Source organism: Mchenga conophoros, linkage group LG4 (genome assembly GCF_057382185.1).
Source record: "Mchenga conophoros isolate Kocher_MC1m ecotype Shallow Benthic linkage group LG4, M_conophoros_male_GT1.1, whole genome shotgun sequence".
Classification (NCBI taxonomy): Eukaryota; Metazoa; Chordata; class Actinopteri; order Cichliformes; family Cichlidae; genus Mchenga; species Mchenga conophoros.
In genome coordinates this window covers 14,114,384-14,136,452 of record NC_140529.1, presented here as the reverse complement: position 1 = coordinate 14,136,452, position 22,069 = coordinate 14,114,384, and the positions used below count along the sequence as shown (strand labels likewise).

The 22,069-nt window shown below is 38.3% G+C and overlaps 2 protein-coding genes and 1 pseudogene across 7 annotated transcripts; 2 read left to right on the top strand and 1 right to left on the bottom strand.

Moving 5' to 3' along the window:
• The window catches only part of LOC146575699 (interferon-induced very large GTPase 1-like), a 108,075-nt pseudogene that overhangs the window by 13,680 nt on the left and 72,326 nt on the right, over positions 1 to 22,069 (bottom strand).
• Positions 1,187 to 4,703, top strand: LOC146575704 (major histocompatibility complex class I-related protein 1-like). Its single transcript, XM_085270529.1, has 4 exons — positions 1,187 to 1,558; positions 2,089 to 2,367; positions 3,654 to 3,956; positions 4,270 to 4,703. Exons 1-4 carry the CDS (start codon positions 1,189 to 1,191, stop codon positions 4,299 to 4,301), a joined length of 984 nt encoding a protein of 327 aa, XP_085126655.1. The 5' UTR covers positions 1,187 to 1,188; the 3' UTR covers positions 4,302 to 4,703.
• Positions 10,205 to 22,027, top strand: LOC146575703 (major histocompatibility complex class I-related protein 1-like). 6 transcript variants are annotated; one of them, XM_085270521.1, is made up of 8 exons: positions 10,237 to 10,264; positions 10,344 to 10,819; positions 11,027 to 11,275; positions 13,252 to 13,521; positions 14,979 to 15,257; positions 15,662 to 15,964; positions 16,830 to 16,928; positions 19,676 to 22,027. In XM_085270521.1, exons 3-8 carry the CDS (start codon positions 11,224 to 11,226, stop codon positions 19,786 to 19,788), a joined length of 1,116 nt encoding a protein of 371 aa, XP_085126647.1. In that variant the 5' UTR covers positions 10,237 to 10,264; positions 10,344 to 10,819; positions 11,027 to 11,223; the 3' UTR covers positions 19,789 to 22,027. The 6 variants fall into 6 exon arrangements, with proteins under 6 accessions (XP_085126651.1, XP_085126647.1, XP_085126650.1 ...); XM_085270524.1 differs by lacking the exon at positions 11,027 to 11,275 and having other exon boundaries at positions 10,238 to 10,264; XM_085270525.1 differs by lacking the exons at positions 10,344 to 10,819; positions 11,027 to 11,275 and having other exon boundaries at positions 10,205 to 10,264.

Genomic DNA, 22,069 nt, shown 5'->3' with positions numbered 1-22,069 from the left:
ATAAATTCCATACAAATTGGAAATAAATTGTGTAATAATTGTTGTTTTTGATTGTTTATAAATATATAGAGCTACCCTTCAGCCTCCTAGTAGACATACCTGTGTTATGAATGTGAAACTCCTCTGATTTTCAGAAAAGTTGACCTCTGACCTTGAAGTCAAGGTCATTGAGATTTAAGCTTCACAGAGATTTTCAGTAGATGCAACCATGGTATTGACTTGAAAATTCTACACTATCAAAGACTTAGGTGCCCACAGCACCTCGCCATATACAAAAGATTTTTCTATTCATTTATGTATTATTAGTTTATTTATTTCTTCATCCCGCTCTCTCTCTTTTTTTTAATTTCACCTTTCTGTTGCGATGCTCTGGACATTTCTAAACCCCACAAGTTCAGCCTCAATTTTCAACCCAATTTTCCTATACTTTCACTTGAACACGTCCAGCCTTCACCTCTCACCGGTCCTCGTCCCCTCTTCTCACAGCTTCCTGTGTGGCCTCCCAAATCAAACACAGGCCCAAATCAGCCGTTTCTTCTTCTCTGTTCATTCTCTCTTCATCTTTTCAGTCTTTTCTTGGCGGTTAACTCCCAGCATGGCAAATATGAACTCAGACAGTCCAATGCAGTGCTTTCACACAGTCATGTCACTGGTACACTTTCCAGCTTGTAATTCAGAGCACATGTTCCATTAACATACATGCTGCTGGACCCTTCAGTGTTTTAGGTCAGTTGTACTGTCTTCTGCCTGCTGTTAATTCTTCAAATCTACGGTGTTGTTCTGTCTGTCTTCTGTCTTCATCAGGAGATTGACTGTCCTTTAAGCTTCTTCTCAGGATAAGGGCAGGATGAGAGGTGAAGCTGTAAAATTTCAGCCAAAGCCTGGCCTGTTTGTCGTTCCAATTATGTTAATCTATCATTTTGCCGCTGTACTCATCTGAGGTTGAGCCAAGTCCATGGGCACCTGTATTAACACACTAAGACATTTATTTAATATCATTTTCATTACTATTTCTTAGCACTTTCATTCTCTAATTCCTCTGTTTTCCTTTTGAAAAGTCTCTCACAAGCTCACAAGCTATATTCAGACTTCCTGCTTCACTTCCTGCCAGACACACACACACACACACACACACACACACACACACACACTCCTACTCACATCACTTTTACAGATTCTCATACGAGAATGCGTTCACCAAATCATACTGAATGCATCACATTTCACACTCTATTTGTATGTTTTATTGACTTATATACTAACAATATAAACATTGTTCGCCCCACAGAGAGACACTCACTGAAGTATTTCATCACGGCATCTTCTGGAAACCCAAACATCTCAGAGTTTATGGGTATTGGGATGGTTGATGGCGTCGAGGCGGGTTACTGTGACCTCAGAAACAGGATATTGGAAATAAAACAGGACTGGGCGAAGAAAATAGTAGACAAAGACCCTCGGCAGTTACAGTATTACACTCATGTGTGCTTTGAGAATCTGCCACCTTTCTTCACAGATACAATGTCCACTGTGAAGCAGGATTTCAACCAAACTGGAGGTGTGATATTTTATGTTATTCCTTACACCAGTCAGTACAAATTATACAAATACCTACACAAAAATGATTTAAGTAAATTAATTTTGTTTTTTTTTTAATTTTGTAATTAAAGATCTTAAATCTTGAAAATTTACTTCTCCATTGAATCCAGGAATCATCAAACCTTGTAGATGTGAACATACTTAAAACTGTGATAAAACAATCACTTATAATCACTGTTGTTTGTCCTGCCCTTAACAATTGTATCTTAACAGTTGTTCTGATTCTTATAATTTGTCATCTAGATGTCTACTCCTGGGTTAAATTAGTTTCTGTCTCTTGTCCTTCATCTTTTATTTTTGAGGTATCACATCAAGTTAATTTGTACATGTTACAGCATTTCAGCTATCTTCCTTTAGTCATGCTAATAAAAAGTTGACAGATCAGCTCAGATCTGAGCATAGCTCAAACCTTGAAAAATAGCACTGATTCATGAAATGAATAATATTAACAGGTTCATTTTAGTGTGTGTTTTGTTTCTCTTTCTTCAGGTGTCCACTTTTTACAGAGGATAGATGGCTGTGAATGGGATGAAACCACTGGCAAGGTGACCGGATTGACACGTTTTGGGTATGATGGAGAGGACTTTATTGAGCTTGATCTAAAGACACTGACATGGATCGCACTGAAACCAGAGGCTGTCAATACCAAAATAAGATGGGATGCTGAGAGAGCTCAACTGAGAAACGATCAATACGTTCTCAATGTGGTTTGTCCAACTTGGCTGAAGACAGTTTGGAACACTGCAAGAAGTTCCCTGCAGAGAAAAGGTAAAATTACATGACCCAAAGCATTTTCATGGATGCAGTAGTCTGCAGTGTTTTTATATTATATGCAGTAGTTTATGTTAAAATATATGTATAAAAATAGTTATCTCTGAAAAAATGTATAGGTTGACTATTACATCCTCAGCCTAGACTTAACAGGATTGTAATTTTCCATTCTTTCAATCCCAAGATTCCTGAACAAAGTTTAAACAACAGTTCTCAAACCTATACTAACCTTATCAATATAAAAAATCCTTCACTCAAAGTGGAGTCAGTGTGGGAGGGTTGGGCAGACTAACATGATAGGGAAGGAGGTGGAGAGCTATAACAGCAGTTATGGAGTTGAGCGATGAGGAGGTATATGGGAGTAATACAGAGGTAAATGAGCAGCAGGAGGTGGTGAGAGGAGGTGGATACTGGATGGCCAATGACAGGAAGAGAAACAAGGAGCAGGAGGCTAGGCTGGAAGGTAGAGACAGTAAGAGTTGGGAGGATGTGGTGAAGAAGCCACAGCTGGAATCCCTTCTTGTGTTGAGCTTCCAGGGTAATGGAGAAAAACAGGTGGAAAAGGCGACAAAGCTTGCGAGTGTAGGAAAAGTCAAAGTGTAAAGAAGTGTGAAAGTTGGAGTGCAGAGAGTAAGTGGGAGTAAGGAGATGATAACAGGAGTCCCCTTTAGTGTTAACACAGCAGAAATAGTCTAAGCTTGCGTAACTGTGGAGTACAAAAAGAATGATAAGAGGGTCAGAGAAACGTGTAGGTGGAACATAAAAACTGTATTTAGTGTTTATAAAGTATAAATGTGAGGGAATGTCTCAAGACCTATAAAGTGGTTGAGTTTCGGCACCTTGCCAAAGCACGTGGAGGCAAGAGAAGGTCTTCAGGATGTGGAGATCATGAATGGAAAATGTGGGGCTGGTGTCAAACCAAAATGCTTGAACTATGGAGGAGAAGGTAGTGCTGCCTACTGAGGATGTGAGACGATGAAGCAAGAGGCTGATTTCCAACATTGGACAACCTTAAACCCATTTCTTTTGTTTTGGTACCTCCCACCAGAGGTCCAAGTGGAGCTGTGGAGCAAGCAGGTGTTTAACAAAATAACACATTTCTGTTTCATAGCCTCAAGTTAAAGTAATGTCAGTTAAATATGACGTGTGGAAATACTGCAAATTGCGTTTTTTCCTTAACTGTTCGCATTTCCTTTCCTTATCTGTTTTTCTTTCTCAACTTTCAATACTACTTTCATCCACGTTCACTCACTCTACACAACTTCTATCTTCCTCCTGTCCAGTTCTTCCATCAGTGTCTCTCCTCCAGAAGACTCCCTCCTCTCCAATCAGCTGCCACGCTACAGGTTTCTATCCTGGCAGAGCTGTGATTTTCTGGAGGAAAGATGGGGAGGAGATTCATGAAGATGTTTATCTTGGAGAAATCCTCCCCAACAATGATGAGACCTTCCAGATGAGTGCTGACCTGAGCATATTATCAGTCACACCTGAAGACTGGGGAAGGTACGACTGTGTCTTTCTGCTCTCTGGTGGTGAGGACATCATCACAAATCTGAATGAAAGCATTATCAGGACCAACTGGAAAGGTGAGAAAAACATATTTGAGTAATTTAGTTTGTTGATACTGTGGATTGTCTAAAATGTGAGGCTTGAATCTTTCTTCCTGGCTTCTTTTTTCATTATTATTATTACTTTGGGAATAACTGATGGAGATCCAAGCTGGGCTGGAAAATATGTACATTCTTCGAGGCTGTTAATGCTGTTAATATTCTTAAGATTAAGAAAAAAAACTTATTTTTTTAGTCTGTGAATTAAAAAAAGTTCCACTAATGTTTCATACAAAAGCCATTCCACGATCAGTGGACTAACTGAAATTGTTTTATTTTTTTAACCCTCCAGCTCCTGTCAGTGTCACTGAACTCTCTGTGTGACTGAATCAACATCACGTAGACAAACACAGCACCCTACAACCGATGATACACCCCTCCAGTTAGACAAGTTTAGGGAACCGAAGATTCATGGTTATTTTATTAGTGATTTTTCTAAATAACAGTTTTTAAATTTCTAGTAATTTTCAATACCATCATATGATCATTCAGTTGTTACTGAAAGAGACAAGTCAGAATCTGTAATATCCATTTCAGTCAAATTAATCTATTTCATCCATATTAACAACTTTTAGTAGTTTTCAGTTTGAGTTTCAGAGCTCAGAAACATCGAACTGTCCCGTGTGTCTCCAACACTGCCTGTTCTCCTGTGTGGGTATTAAAAGGTCGCTCTACATTTATTATGTTCTTAAGTGTCAAACCAGAGCCTGACCCACTGCTTTCAGCTGGATCAGCTGGCCAAAGGTTTTTGGCAGTGTCATGCAACACTTTGCTTAAAGTTGTTTTATTTTCCAATAAAATGAATTTATGATTTTTTTTCCCCAATGTTATGAGTGTATATCTGTGTCACGAGTGTGTATCTCAATAATGATATGCAGATAAGATGCAATTATGCCCCTTCTGGCTGCCTTGATAATTATTTTATTCAACTTAATGTCAAATATGACAGCCTCGCAATCATTTTCAAAATTTAGTGATAATCATCAGCCAGAAAACTCAAAGCATAAAAATGTGACAGAAATCAGGGATTTTTGGGGGGATACTGTCCTGTGTTTTGTTGCTCACATAAAAATGGTTTTCAGTCATGTTTCATTCAAATACAAATAAATAAAAATGATAAATCTCTTAACTACTGTATTTGTTTTCTTTATTGACTTTTTTTTAAAAGCTCTATTAAAATGTTTTTAGAAGCATTAAGGGCTAAACTGCAAATACACAACCTTATTAATTTTTGTTCAATTTTCTAAAAAAGACAAAGATGTTTATCATCGTAGAGAAATGAACGCCCCTGATATATTTTTAAGAAAAAAAATTGTCTCAAGTAAAAACAATTTTGTAGAACAGGTTAAATGTTGTTGTTAGGCCTTAAATCCACATATCAGACACTGATCAACAAACGTGTTTTGTGTTGTGTGAACTTTAGATTTTTTTTTTTTTAAAGAGCTTTTTTCTCTTTTAGAACAAAACAAATATTTGGACATTGTGTAGGTTTTTTATGCAGTAAGTGCATATGTGATAATTCCTTTATAAATGCACACAAAATGTCACATGCATGGTTAAATGTCCTCGGCACTGCTGTAGGTGAACGAGGCAGCCGATCATATGCATGTAATTTAGCTCTTTCCCAGAAGGCGTCACTGCTGAGCTTTCTAACAGCGGAGGCATTGATTAAAGCTCAACCGGAAAATTACACTTTGTACACACTGTATAAATGCTTACGGCAATTTTACAGCCTTTTCACTTTTCTGTTTACTGCGTGTAGTTTATAATGAGCCCATGAACGCTGTCTGGTCTGCTGATCCAAGACCTCTTTGAGGTACTTATCTCGAACATGCTTTTTGACCAGAGTCTTTCTGACTCAGACTGATGGCCAAACTTTTCACAGCTATCAGAGGAAACCAGCAGCTTTTTCAGTAAGGTAAGAGATGCTGTGTGTCTTATATTGCTTGGGCTCAGGTGGTTGTTAAGACCCAGAAACATCAGCTGTTTGGGAAAATATGACATGACAGTTCACTCTGCATGTTCTGAACTTCTCTGTTTCCCTGTCACAAAGTGACGTGGCGAGCATAAAAGTGGACTGACTGAGGCAGACTTCCTCAGAGTCTGCCTCAGTCCACGTAGTCTGTAGACTGCCCCCATCTGCCCCCATCTGGCAACACAGCTCATGGGGGTGATCGTGGCTCAAGAGTTGGGCATTCGCCTTGTAATCGGAAGGTTGCTGGTTCGAGCCCCGGCTTGGATAGTCTCGGTCGTTGTGTCCTTGGGCAAGACACTTCACCCGTTGCCTACTGGTGGTGGTCAGAGGGCCCGGTGGCGCCAGTGTCCGGCAGCCTCGCCTCTGTCAGTGCGCCCCAGGGTGGCTGTGGCTACAATGTAGCTTGCCATCACCTGTGTGTGAATGGGTGGATGACTGGATATGTAAAGCGCTTTGGGGTCCTTAGGGACTAGTAAAGCGCTATACAAATGCAGGCCATTTACCATTTTTACCATATAGATGGACAGAGATTCACCAATCACTTAAAAACTGTTCTTATAAATTCTACAGAACAATTTCAAAACTCTGTTTCTCAAAATTGTGAAGGTTTTGAATATCTCATCAACTAAAGTTCAAGAAAAATAGATCACGTGGAAGCAGGCACGTGCAGAGGGGGGGGGGGGGGGGGCTAGAGGGGCTTGAGCACCCGCCCCTTTCCTGATGGGTGCCCAAAGTGCCCTTTTGTTGAGGCAACTTTTTAAAAAAAAAATTATTATTATTATTTTTTTAATGTGTGTGTGCGTGCGGAGTCCTTTCGGTGCTCCTCAACAATAATATTTAACTATTAATCACAGTTTTGCTAAATAAAAGGATCTGGCTTGCATCAGTCACATGATCACTATTAACCAATGATCGCCCTTGACGGCAGAACGCGCTGGTTACGAGCCGGGAACGAGCTCACAAAGAGCACGCGCATTTGTTGCGGTCCGGAGCTGTAGGAGAAACACAAGTTAACTCAGAGACACAGACTGATGCGACAAAACCAGTAAGTAGGTGTACAGCGTACACTGTAGTGTGTAGCACCCAGGAGTATTAGCTTATTACGTACACGTTGGTAAGTTGTCTTGTTGCAACTGACGAACTGAAACAAACGAGCGTGCTGTGTGTGCAACAGCGCGACAAACATTACCTGTCCTTTTATTAACTGCACAAGTAGTGCTGGTCATAGCTGCTGGCTACCTGTGTAAGGCTGTCATGGGTCTGTAGCTCTGTCACCGTTTTAGGGAACATATTTAGTTTTAAAGTAAGTTTCCGGGCTTTTCCTGCCTTTCTGGAGGGATTATATTTCACTAAAAACGATCTAATATGCATGTCCACATAATTATGCATTATTATAATATTTTAAAAAACACACGCTGTATTTTAAAGAACATACATTAAGAAGCAGATTATATTAGATTTATATTTTAAATAAGACAAAATTTGGATTTTACAGCAGTAAAATGATTGTATCTCTACAGTTTAAAAATGTAATAAGCTTTGCCCCTGCACAGAGTGGATAGTGAAACAAATGGAATCATCATAAATACATTATTTCATATTTATTACTTCCCCCTCCTCATTGCTTTATTATTGTAGCTCTAGTAATAAATAATAATGTAAGGATTCTGGATCAGCACCGTGATGCCCATAGTATATACAGTATTCTGAAGAAGGTCTAAAATGTCACTGTGTGTGCGTGCATGTGTGTGTTTTATTTAGATGGATTTTTAAAAAAAATATTACTCATGATATAACATTTTCCAGACATGCCTGGTAAGGACATGAGGAGGAAACAGTAGGAGCTGTGTGAGGCTACTAAAAGCAGGGCTATAACATTTTTCTGTCATCATTTAGATTAAGTGCTGGAGTTGTTAGGTGTGGATAATTAAATTATAGTTCATTGCAATAGCAAGTTGTGCCTTGTTCTCAGATGGACAGCAAGTGGAGAGTGATATATGAAATGATGGGATGGAAGGAAGAAGAGAAGCAAAGAGTGATTCACAGGCAGAGCCTAAATTATTTCTCACAGTTTTTTGTTGCCTTATGGTTCCAAGCGCTGTCACCAATCTTTGCATTTTGTTATTATCTCATGACACTTGTTTAATCAGCTACCATCTCTCCTATGGACTTTTTAATGTCTACAGTCTCAGATCAACACAGCCCTGCCCTCCAGCACTATCAGCAGCAGGAGCAGCAGAAACCCCTCAACAGCAACATTGTACTGTGGCTGTAGCTCAGGTGGCAGAGCAGGTCAGCCACTAATCAAAAGGTCGGTGGTTCGATCCCAGGCTGCCTCCTGGCTGCATGCCAAATATCCTTGGGCAAGATACTAACCCCATGTTTGCCTACTGGTGGTGGTCAGAGGGCCCGGTGGCGCCAGTGTCCGGCAGCCTCGCCTCTGTCAGTGCGCCCCAGGGTGGCTGTGGCTACAATGTAGCTTGCTATCGCCTGTGTGTGAATGACTGAATGTAGTGTGAAGCGCTTAGGGGCTTTGCCTTGTTGCCCATATTAGATTCTTGATGAATGTGTGTTGTTGTTATTCAGCCTGGTTCAATGTGCCCCTTTTTAACTTTGAGCACCCGCCCCTTTAAACCTCTCTGCACGTCCCTGCGTGGAAGAACTGAACATTTTATTGTGATAGAAAAATGAATGTATTTAGCAAATAGACTGAGATGAACCATGATGGCAGAACAGAATTGCAGGGGTGAGAGGATTTAGGACAAGATGCCCCCCTGCAATCTAGGAGCTGTTGGTGGTAAAGATGAAAACTGAGGCTTAGATGGAGTTCAATGATTTGTAATGATATAATTCTTAATCCAAATAGGATTTACCACGTAGTCTGTAGACTGCCCCCATCTGGTAACACAGCTCACTGCAGGCAGACGGGCAGTCCCTGGATTGGAGCAGACTGCAAATGCGTCACGCTCTCTGAACCATAAATTCCACTGTAGATGAAGCAGCACTAAGCGATGGAGCAGTGAACTCTTGCCAATGAGCCAACAAACACAAATTGTACTTGTAGAGCAGTTTATTGTGTGGAGAAGAGGGTGTTTGAGATCAATGAGCTGAAGCTGGTATGGTCTAATCCACAGACTGGACAGCGTGCTCTGTTTCCGCATTACAGAGAAACTTGGTCATTAAATCAGAAGTCTCAAAAACTCAGAAAAACTGTGTTTGTGTAATATGAGACACTAGTTGTTGAGGGGTTAAAGAATAACTGACACTCCCCTAACCTGAGGGAGCTGAAGAGATCCTGAAAGAAGAATGGGAGAAAATACCCCAAAATAGGTGCGCCAAGCTTGTAACATCATGCTCAAAACACCTTAAGGACTCAACAAGACTTGAGACTTCAACTAGGTTTGCAAGAATTTTAAGCAAATGTTTCTCATTTTTACACTATGGGGTATTGTGTGCAGAACTTTAAGGTAAAAAGTCGATTTAATGTGTTTTTTAACAATGCTTTAATGTGACAAAATGTGAAACTGGGATGCACTGGAGGCAGGTAGAGGCAAGATGGGAAGTGCAGACAGATCAGAATATATTTAAATTTAAAAAAGACAGATGGCTTAATAAAAACAGCTTTTAAAATGGAAAAAAACAAGGTCTGAAATTTCCATGAAAGCCTTTTTATTTTGAAGCCTTTTTAAAGGCCAGACTAAGCTTGCTAATCAGCAGGAAGAAGACTGGCTGAGCTCTGCTCCTCTGCAGACAAATCCCTGTGGACTGCTGATAACCAGTGGCTATTATCAGGCTATTATCAATGTTACAATTATTCATAAATCAAAACATTATTTACCTATTTATTGGAACAGCAGGTCATGTACACTCTTTAAACATAAACTGAATCTTGAATTTATGAAAATAACTCAAATAAAATACATACATGCTAAACAAACCATAGACACATGAACAGCTGAAAGAACATAATTAGAAGAAAATCAGAATATCATAAAGAGACACTGTTTTTTAAGTATTTTGGGACCCTGCTCTCAGTGTGTTACAACAAATGTCACGGGAGTGGAACGGACTCAGGCGCAGACTGAGGTAGCACAGTTCAACGACACTTTATTAATCACACTGGTGCGCTGTATACACATGAAGGGGGGGGACACCAGGGTCCCGGGGATCAATAGGCTGGGGAGACACACTTCTTCGCACTCGCTCTGCTCCTCGTCCAAACAGTCTCCACACAAGCAGCTCACTCTCCTACTCACGGGGTCCAGGGGTCACAAAAGGGCTGATCCTGGTAAACCTATTTACACAGACGAGGGTAAGTTGAAGGCAAACACGGGAACAGTAGAATCGCAAGGAAGCCAGGCAATACTAACGAGGGTTACTCAATATTCCAGCGACGAATAGCTCAGACCCCAGCCTTAAGAAGAGCCAGAGAACTGCAATTCGCTCGAGATCAGCTGCAGGTGCGTGGGCCAAGGGCAGGAGCCCAATCAGAGCTCTGCCCAGGCAGACAGGTAGGAGAGAGAGAGCGAGAGAAAAACCACAAACACTTGTGGCCACACTGGGCTGGCCGGGGAGGCACAGGGACCATGACAACAAAACTGATCCTTCCAGTTCTGTGTTCTAAAGAAGCAGTATATCCTCCTGACTACCAGCAATGCAAATTTGTCCTCTGTAGAGCACCTTTCTAAACCTGAATATCTCCCATGCACTGCATACTACAGAATTGCCTCCTTTTGGTATCTACAGAGGACATTTAGGGCTTTCCAATGATACCAAATGTGAAGGGGTGGAGCTTTGGGAACTTTAGTTTTTTCATGAAGGAACATGGCGGCCATCGCTGCAAGCACATTTTATGGGAAGAAGAAAAGTAAGTGCATAAAACTTCTTATTGAGCAATTTTTAGCAATGAATGTTGTTAGCATATTTTAAATAAGTCTCTTAATAACACATTAAAACATAGTATGCTTAATTCTAACTTCATTTTAGTATAGTATTGAAGTGTTTAAAAAATGTCCTCCATAGTGGACATTTGTAGTCATTTCCTCCATTTTGTTCTGTTTTTTTAAATGACCAGAAAAGGAGTCCTTTTTAGAAGCAGAAAGAAATTTATTGCAGTTTGATGAGGGAAACCCAGATCTTGAGTTGTCTGATGAAGAAGATCATAGGGAATAAGCCCTTGAAGAAGAAAGAAGGAGGAGCATCAGGGATGGTACTCAGACCTGAACTTGCTGTCATTAAGTGGTTGGACAGTTGTCATGGCATCCTCTGCCTATGGCAATCAACCTCAGGACAGACGCACAAGATGGTCTAAGAAAAACAAAAGGTTTGTCCATGTGCCAAGTCCACTGGCAATTGCTGAGTACACTACCAATATAGGTGACGTGGACCTTGTTGCCGAATGTTGAGTTTCTACAGGATGGTCCCTCACACTCAGAAATTGACAGTATGTGCAGTTTTCTACTTTTTGATCTGGCAATCACCAACTCGTGGCTTCAGTATAGCAGTGACTTGCAGTTTTGGGGGAAGAAACCACTACAGTTCCTTGAGTTCAAACTTCTCCTTGGTGAAGAGTTGAAGAAAATGTTTGCCATCAAAGTTCATTTTTACACGTTTGGCCTTCCAATGTCCTCTGCAGTGGACATGTGATATCTAAAAAATGTAAACTTATTTTTCCCAAAAAATTATTTCAGTCTTCTAATTACCTTAATACGGAGCCCCCCAGGGGACATGGGAGAAAAAAAAATTAGGGAGAAAAAAAAAAAATTAAGACGGACTTTTGCGAGCGCTCGCAAAAGTATTGCGAGCGCTCGCAAAACTTTCTCGCGAAAGTTGAATTCCAACAATGGCGGCAGCTACTTAGTTGTAATATTACTCTTTCTGGGTCACAAAATACACTTTTAAGATATTTTGAGGCGTGAATGTAGTTGTGTAAACGTCAGATACCTGCTCGGTTTACAAGACATCACATATTTGCAAAAGTGCTCCGACGTTTTTGGAGATCTGACACCCACTAGCTCGAAGCTAACGGGAGGTCGAGACCTACTACAGCCGGGAGGAACATCGCTTTCCCGGCACATCGTGCCTCGACCTCCCGGTCGGCTTCGAGCTGGCGGCCACTAGCTCGAAGCTAACGGGAGGTCGAGACCTACTACAGCCGGGAGGAACACAGCTTTCCCGGCACATCGTGCCTCGACCTCCCGGTCGGCTTCGAGCTGGCGGCCTCCGAAGAATGCGGCTAAAACTTTTGCGAGCTCTCGCAATACTTTTGCGAGAGCTCGCAAAAGTCCGTCTTAATTATTTTTTTTCCTCCCTAATTTTTTTTTTTTCCTCCCTAATCATTTTTTTTTCTCCCATGTCCCCTGCGGGGCTCCGTACCTTACAAACATTGGGGGATTTAAATTTTTTTTGATTGGACAACATTTTTTTTCCTGGTAGTCAGGATTATATCAGACTATTACAGGTATAGGCATGTGGGAAAGTGGGCGAGTGCAGGCAGATTATTAGGAGCAGAAATCAGGAGTAGACGCTGCAATAGCTGCTTAAGTTAAACTAACCTCAAAGGTCTTTACATGTTAGAGGGAACAAGAGCAATAACAATGATAACATTATGGATAAAGAAAACATGAAGCTGTTTTTCTTGATTCTTCTGTGCTATGGCTCATTCGCAGGTAAGAAAAAAACGTTAAACCTTTGAGCTCTGACAGCAGAGTCATCTGACCTAAAGCTGAGTTTTTGCTTTGTTTCACTTTAAAGCTCTTTTAGCCCGAATGTTGTAAACTCAGTTTTTATATTTATTTTCTAGAATTTAAAAGATCCATGTTTTATCAGGTATACTTTGACAACTGAGTTTCATTGTCACCGCTGCTGTGGGTAGGAGTTGCTTTAAATCTCATTTTACATTCGTTTGGTAAAAGGTAACTAAACTATTCTATTCTATTCTATTCATGTCAGATGTGACCTATTAAATACGTTTTTTTTTTTTTTTAAGATTTAGGTTGAATATTAATAGTTTTGGACATTCTTGATAATTTGCACATGCAAAGCGTATCAGCCACATTGGTCCTTTAGCCCCAAATCTTTGTCAAAATATAAATTAAAAGCTGCACAGTCCTGCTGTAGAGCCTTCTGTCTCTGTTAGTGCAGATTAAATGAGATTTTTTTGACTGAATAATCTAGTAGTCTATCTGATCTGTCACTGGGCAAGAGAAAGGGTGCAGCCTGGATAACTAAATGAATTATATTTCTGATACTTTTTGTGCATCTGAATTAATTGCTACCATTATAAACATTGTCCTACAGTGAAACACTCGCTGAACTATTTTATCATTGGATCCTCCGGAGTTCTGAACATCTCAGAATTCGCTGGTGTGCTGATGGTTGATGGCGTTCAGATGGGTTACTGTGACGTGAGCAAGAAGATATTGGAACCAAGACAGGAGTGGGCGAAGAACATTTTAAAAAAACACCCTGAGCAACTGGACTGGTACAAGCACAAGTGTTTTGAGGATCAGCCAAACTTCTTCAGAGAGCTGATTTCTAGTTTGAAACAGCAGTTCAATCAAAGTGAAGGTGCAGTATTTCTGTTATACCTTACCCTAAATGATAATGAAACATTGCATATACAAAAACTTCTTACTTTAACCTCATAAGACCCGAACTCTTCAACGGCATGCATTTTTAATTTCTCTTTGATATTTGGGCATATTGGGGCCCGATGAATGTAAAAACAAAGAATTACCAGATTTTTTTTTTTTTTTACCTTATTTTTGTTTTTAAGAAAAATGAGAGCCACATATGAGGATATTCATTTAAAATTTTGATAGAACAGTAGCAGTATAATGTCCTCGTAAGTGGATATCAGGCTCCTGTAGAGCAAAATTGAGTATTTTGGTCTAAATAACCCAAAATGTGATGTCCACATATGTGGACACCACATTTTCATCACATCACATCGCCAGGTCCTAGGAGGTTAAGAACAGATACGTTTAGATTTTGTCTTTAAAATGTTTTATTTTGCAACGGTTTTACAGTTTCTTAGAATTTATAGCCTAGTTGTCAGACAGCTCCAAAGGGGTAATATTACAAAGCAAAATAACGAATGAAGTGCAGCTGTCCAGTTACAGTAGTGCAAACTTTATGTTGCATAGTCACAGGAATGCATATGTACTCATTTGGTGGTGCAAAAAATATATATAAATGTTGTAATACTTCTGATTAGTCATTTATACTTCTGGAATTAAATCTACTATAACACAGACCACACATCAAAAATAGCTGTTCAATCAATGAAATGAATCAATTTTACCTTTCTGCTGAGAAACTAAAGAGATTCCACATCTCCTTTAGACTGTGAGTGTAATCCTTTATTTTTAAATGGACCCAGTTTAAATGCACAGCCGTCACCTCACAGATTCATAGCAGAACCTAGAGCACACTCAGCCATAACATAATTAACTTGAATTAAAGATTTAGTTTAAATCATTAAATTTACATTTTTCATTCATATTCTCATTTTCAGTAGTGTTTTATTCCTTTCTTATTCTTTTATTTTTTATCATTTATCATCATCACGTGATAGCGTCTCTGATTTCATTAGGCACTCATGGAGATCATTTTGTGTGTAAAAAGTTATGTGACCTGTGAAATGCCTTTTTTAATATGAGCACACACAGAGCCTGAACCAGGAAGCCCAGCTTAACAGAGAAAGATGATAACCACATTTGTGATACCGTTGGGTCTCACAAAGAAAGCCTGGCTGTGTCGTACTTGCTGGCTGTGGAGTATACTCTGAATTAAATCAGTTTTATTCTTGTCGTCCATCTTTTTTCTCATAAACTTGATTAATCAGGTTCATTTATAAGTTCTGTAGCATTTCAATTAGCTTCCATTAGTTATACTAATAAAAAGTTCTCAGATAGTGTGACTTGAATCACAAAACAAACTAATGCTTGGAGAACAATAGAGCCTTACACAAAGTACAGTATTAAAATTGTTCATTGAAATGTATTCTTCCTTTCTCTCTTCAGGTGTCCACATTTTACAGAGGATAGATGGCTGTGAATGGGATGAAACCACTGGGGAGGTTATTGGTATGACACAGTATCATTATAACGGAGAAGACTTCCTTAAATTTGATCTGGAGAAAGGGACATGGATCGCACTGAAACCAGAGGCTGATGTTACCAAACTGAAATGGGATACTGACCAACTTGGAATAAAACACAGAGAAAATGACCTCACCAAGATTTGTCCAGAGTATCTGAAGCTGTATGTGGAGTATGAGAAAAGCTTCCCACAGACAAAAGGTAGAATCACATGAGCTTATAAAGTTTAGTGGCTACGCAGTATTTATTCACACACACAAGGCATATGTGAACCCAGAGAGTGGGGCAGAGAACAAACAACTAATTATAAAAAAAAGTACAAGGTTACAAACAAATCACAAACTGAAGCTAAAATGATATACATGATTTATTTTGTAGACTTTTTTTACTTGCACCACAAGACATTTTTCTTTATTCTTCTAGCCTCCTAACACCTTTAAAATGCTAGTGCCACTGAGCCTCCTAGATGTGTTGTGTGAGTTTGATATCAATGTTTTTTTTGTTCATATCTCCCTATTAAATTTCTTTCTTTGCCATTTTTCTGTTTCTCTTCCATCGATTGTCCTTTTGTTTCCATCTCTCTTTCCCACCTTCCATCTCTCCAGTTCTTCCGTCAGTGTCTCTCCTCCAGAAGACTCCCTCCTCTCCAGTCAGCTGCCATGCTACAGGTTTCTATCCTGACAGAGCCGTGATGTTCTGGAGGAAAGATGGAGATGAGCTTCATGAAGGTGTAAAGATAGGAGAGATCCTCCCCAACAATGATGAGACCTTCCAGATGAGTGCTGACCTGAGCATATTATCAGTCACACCTGAAGACTGGGGAAGGTATGACTGTGTCTTTCAGCTCTCTGGTGGTGAGGACATCATCACAAATCTGAATGAAAGCATTATCAGGACCAACTGGAAAGGTGAGAAAAACATATTTGAGTAATTTAGTTTGTTGATACTGTGGATTGTCTAAAATGTGAGGCTTGAATCTTTCTTCCTGGCTTCTTTTTTCATTATTATTATTATTACTTTGGGAATAACTGATGGAGATCCAAGCTGGGCTGGAAAATATGTACATTCTTCGAGGCTGTTAATGCTGTTAATATTCTTAAGATTAAGAAAAAAAACTTATTTTTTTAGTCTGTGAATTAAAAAAAGTTCCACTAATGTTTCATACAAAAGCCATTCCACGATCAGTGGACTAACTGAAATTGTTTTATTTTTTTAGCCCTCCAGCTCCTGTCAGTGTCACTGAACTCTCTGTGTGACTGAATCAACATCACGTAGACAAACACAGCACCCTACAACCGATGATACACCCCTCCAGTTAGACAAGTTTAGGGAACCGAAGATTCATGGTTATTTTATTAGTGATTTTTCTAAATAACAGTTTTTAAATTTCTTTCACTATTTAGACCATAAAACTCTGATAGCCATTTTGGAACTTTTATATTTACTAGTTCAATAAAATGTGTTTAATCCATTAAACCCTCGGTTATTTTTTTTAGCCTTGCAACCGGAGGGCTGTTACTGAATGCATTTACAGGTGTTTTTCAGACAGAAATACAGAGCTACTGTAACGTCTTTAAAGGGTAAATAATACAATTGTTCTGCATCTACTGTATGTGCAGGTAGTGAATAGTGTGTATGGTCACATCAATAGACACGCAGTACAGTGTATTTTCACTTCCCTTCAGCAGCATGCGATTCATAGACTAACTAGTTGAACCTTATAGGTGGATGGATGCACTTCTGTTCTAACCTGCTGTTTTGTTTGTTCTTCAGGAGAGTCGCACTTTGACACGCCCATCCCCATCATTGTTGCAGTGGGTGCTGTGGTCATGCTAATTGCTGCTGTTGGATTTGTTGTTTACAAAAAGAAAGGTGAGCGACTCACAGAAGCTGTTTCAACAACAGAGCGGTAGCAGCATTCAGAGGCTTGTTTATTGTTACATTTTTTCTGCAGTGTTGTACATATTAGACAATTATTTCTGAATTCATTTAAAACCTGAAAATATTTGTCTTTACTTGTCCTTTTTTTTCATTTTGTCCCTTTGATCTGAAATGCACTCTGGAATAATAATGTGTACACACACACACACACACACACACACACACACACACACACAAAAACAACAACAACAAAACGTCAGAAACTATTAAGATCCATACACTCTCTTGTTGTCTTCTTGTATTTGTCATGACTGGATGCATAACAATAATTAGTTAAAATGGTGAACAGGTTCATTTATTGCTCTCTTAACAGTAAGAGAAACAATAAGAGACACAGTGAACTCCTGAATGAACTGAAACAACCTTTAGTGATCTATTAATAAGGAATATCCACCAGAGAAACACTTGTTTTCTCTGGTTAAAATTTTATTTAGTTGGAACTTTAATTTCTATTGAATTCTTTTGGTCTACATGTTAGATTCAGGAGTTACTGTAACCCAGTGGTGTGCTGAGACTTACAGAGAGACAATTTTACTTTCAGTATCCAAAGTAAAAATACTTTTTCATTAAACCATATACATATACCTTCATACCTCAGAAAACAGAACTACACCTTGATTACAAGGATTCATGTATATAAATAATATTAAAAATCAATTTAATGAAAAGATTTGAGTAGTGTGCTACAGGGTTAACTTCAACATCTACAGAGGATTAAAATATGATTGAAAAATTAAAGTAGTGTGGCAGCAAAGGATCTTCATCATTTGAATTATCTTTGCTGGATGCCTCATAGGTTATAATAAAATTCTCTTAAAAAGGTTCATTTCTCGAGACTGGTCAAAAGTTTTACTCTCATTTCAATCATCCAACATGGCCTTAAGGATTTCTTACAACAGTGTCAGGAAGGGACGAAACATTACCAAGAACAGAAATAAAAATTTAATATTTTTGTGGTTCATTCATTCATCGACCACTATAACTGACCACTTACCAGTTTTTACTTGTGTGACTGTGATTTAAAAAAAAATAGATACCAAGATCATGATAGCAAAGCGAACAGTAAATGAAGAAGCAATTCATGCCTTCAATTTCGATTTAGCACAACAAGATTGGAGTTCGGTGTATGAAGAGTCAGATGTGGACAAGGCTTATGATAATTTTCTAGATATTTTTACTATGTGGTACAATAAACATTGTCCTGTAAACGAACACATGACAAAGAAAAAAAAGATAAAAAGTCCTTGGCTCACAAAAGGAATTATTAATGCTTGCAAAAAGAAAAACAATCTGTATAAACAGTTTATCAAAGTAAAAACAAAAGAAGTGGAACAAAGATATAAAGCATATAGAAATAAATTGACTGATATTATAAGAACGAGCAAACAACTTTATTATAGAAGAAGATTATATGAAAATAAAAACAATATAAAAGGAACTTGGGATGTCTTAAACAACTTAATTAAACAAGGATCTTCTGGAACATCATATCCTGAATATTTTACTGATGCAAATGGTGAAAATCACAACATGAGTAATATTGTCGATGGGTTCAATAAATTCTTCATAAATGTTGGCCCTGAACTAGCAGCGGACATCCCGTGTCATAAAAATGAAAATATCAGTAATATAAAATTAAATCCCTTTTCACTGTTCCTCTCAGCTACAAATGAGCAAGAAGTAATAAATATCACATTAAAATGTAAAAGTAAGTCTTCAATGGATTATCATGACATAACTACATGTCTGTAGTTAAACAGGTTATTCTGAATATTGCTAGTCCCTTAACATATATCTGTAATTTATCATTTCAGTCCGGTTGTTTTCCAAAAAAAATGAAAATTGCAAAAGTAATACCACTATATAAAAGTAATGACAAACAATTTTACCAATTATAGGCCTATTTCTCTACTGCCTCAATTCTCAAAAATTCTAGAAAAACTTTTTAATTCAAGATTAGAAAAATTCCTTGAAAAACATCAAATAATAAATGTTGGTCAGTATGGTTTCAGAACGCAAAGAACCACTTCAATGGTGATAATTGAGGCAGTAGAAGAAATTACTGATACACTGGATAAAAATAAATATGCAGTTGGTATTTTTGTTGATCTCAAAAAGGCCTTCGACACAATCAATCACTCAATTTTATTGGATAAATTGGAAAGATATGGTATTCGAGGGAAAGCTGGTAAATGGTTAAAAAGTTACCTAACAGGTCGGGAACAATATGTTAGCATAGGGCATTACCATTCAGAGAAACTTGGTATTACATGTGGTGTTCCCCAAGGGTCAGTGTTGGGACCAAAACTTTTCAATGTATACATAAATGATATTTTTGATGTTTCTCAAGTACTTAAACTCGTTCAAACACACGTTAAAGTCCGTTTGGCTCGACACTACCGAACAGAGGCAGTGGGACTAACATTGTGTTCTGGACCTTTCTGGAAACATATTTGAATTCTCGAGACTGAATCCATAGACCACAGAAACAAACACAGCACTACACATTGATTTTAAGATGTATTTTTAAAGCATTCTGTGAAAAGAGCTTGTTGCGGGGTGTGGTTGGTGGCTCGGCCAGAGTGGAGGAGTGGAGTGGCAGGTTCAGGGTGTGGTGTCAGGGACACTTGTTTGTCACAGCCAGCGAGCATCTTCTAATCATGCCTTCCCTATTTCAGTAGCAGCCAGGCCAGAGAGAGGAATCTGCTGCTGGAGAAGAGCACCGGAGCCAGAGCAGTGTGCATTGGAAAGTGCCACGAGTTACAAACTTTGTTTGATTGTGTCAAAATAAAAGTCACAGTCACATAACACAGTCACAGTCAGGTCCTTTTGGGATTAGAGGTCTTCTCATTATTTAGAATTTTCAGCTTGTAAACAGAGATGACTAAAGCTGCCAAACTCTGGAACAGTCTTACTGAGGTCAGAGTGTCTCCATCATTAGTGTTTCATATATCTTTTATAAGACTTTTTTTTTCATTTGTTATGGTTTTGTGTCATTGATTTGTTGTAATTTTTTGCTCTGTGAAGCACTTTGCAAGTAAGAGCTGGGTGAATTACATTATAAATAAGGAAAATTGAAGAAAATATTTGTATATTTCATATTCTAAACTTTAGCTCGTATTAAGAAAATTAAGCTAAAGAAGGCATAAATACACATTTTTTGAATTGTGTTCACCTTTATGAAAAAAGACTGAAATGTTTTTATTTTATTTTTAAAATCGTGTCTTTAATGCTATTTGAGCTAAAGGATCTGCTGATATATGCACACTGATCAAACCTGCTGTTTTTGTTTTTTCATCAGGTTGACTTTTTTGATGATAAAAAGAATATTTAACAGCTGAATGTTTTTTTTAATTTCTCTGTACAAATATTAACATTAATGCACATATTTGCCACATATTTACAGTCACTTATCAAATAATCATTTTCAGTTATTCTTAAGTACATATTTGGAAAAAGTAATAGCAATATTTAATTAAGGTCTTTAGATAACTTAAGGGCTTGCTGGTAATGTTCCATCAAACTGAATATTTTAACTTTTGAAGAAATCAGAAAGGAATACAAGAAAATTAAGACTGAAAATGTTCATAAAACAATTGATGCTGACTCTGATGACCTGTTAATTTCCATTCTGAATTCTGTGGCTCATCTGTTATTGAGTTCTGCATCCACTCCATTGGGTTCAGAATACAACTTGCTGGAGAGCAGCTCAAAGTCCTTAAGTCAATGTCATTTCTCAGTTGAATATTCTCTTCAAGTATGTCACAGATATGTTGACAACAGATGTTATCATAAAAACAACAAAGTACAGCGGTACATTTATATAACTTACTTTTTTTGCAGAAAACTTTCTCAATTAAATGAAATCTTTAAAATGTTTTGATGGTGTTCTCCTCCAGCCTGTGAGATTGAAAGGACTCAGTGAATTCATTTATGCTTGAAAGGCAGCCAGACATTCCTGAATTCTGCCCCTCTGTATTTCAGCTACTGTGAGCTCCTAGAGTGACTCTTTAGTGTCAGGAGCTACAGTCACATACAATTAATTTTGTGTGTTGAAATCCTCTTCGTGGTCAAAGCGGTGCATATTAGGCCAGTCGAATCAAATTCAGTACATTTGTTTTTTTCAAATCAGTTGAAATTTATTTATTTAGTGCCAATAAAAAACAACAGCCATCTCAAGGCATTTTATATTTTAAGGCAAAGACCCTACAATAATACAGAGAAAACAAAAAAATAATCATATGATCCTCTTTGAGCAAGCACTTTGGCAAAGGACAAACTGTTATGACCAGTTCGGGGTGAGAGGAGTAAGACAGGACAAAAGACACAATGTGGAAGAGACAGCGATTAATAACCATCATTATTAGGCTTTTGAAATTAATCAGACAGACGGAAACAGGGCAAATGTGCTTCGACACATATCTTTCTTTATGGACCTTTTTCATTCTAATGGGACCATAGTTAAAGAAAAAAGATCATAATGTTCAGTAAGAGTTAAAACTGTCATCTCACCATACATTTCTGAAAGGTTTTTATGGACAACATGTCTAAAGGGAGGGAAGGACAATTTTCTCATAGACATCTAATTTGTAGACAAGAGTATTCTAGCCTCACATATAGTACTTGTACCCAATGATCCCTAGTTGAGCAGAGATAATGTCTGTGAAGGTTCTCAGTCATCCATGTCATTGTAGTCTAAGGAGCTTGGAAAGAAAAGCGTCTGGACTTCTTTAAGTTGCTCGAAGACGTTTCACAAGGTCAAATGGTCCCAGATTTAAACCCAGTGGGAGTATCCCCCCAAAGAGGGACAAAGGGACTCTCCACCATTTGACCTTAGAACTGAAGAAGCTTCTCGGATGAGAGGTGAAACGTCTTCGAGCAACTCAAAGAAGTCCAGAGGCTTTTCTTTCCAAGCTACTTAGACGAGCAGAGATAATATTATTATTACGAGGAAATCAGTCATATATATGTGTGTGTGGTGTGTGTTTGTCATTGTTCCATTAAGAAAATAAACAATTGATTTTACAGTTTATATTTATATTTTCTATTTTATTTTTCTCTGTTGCATATTC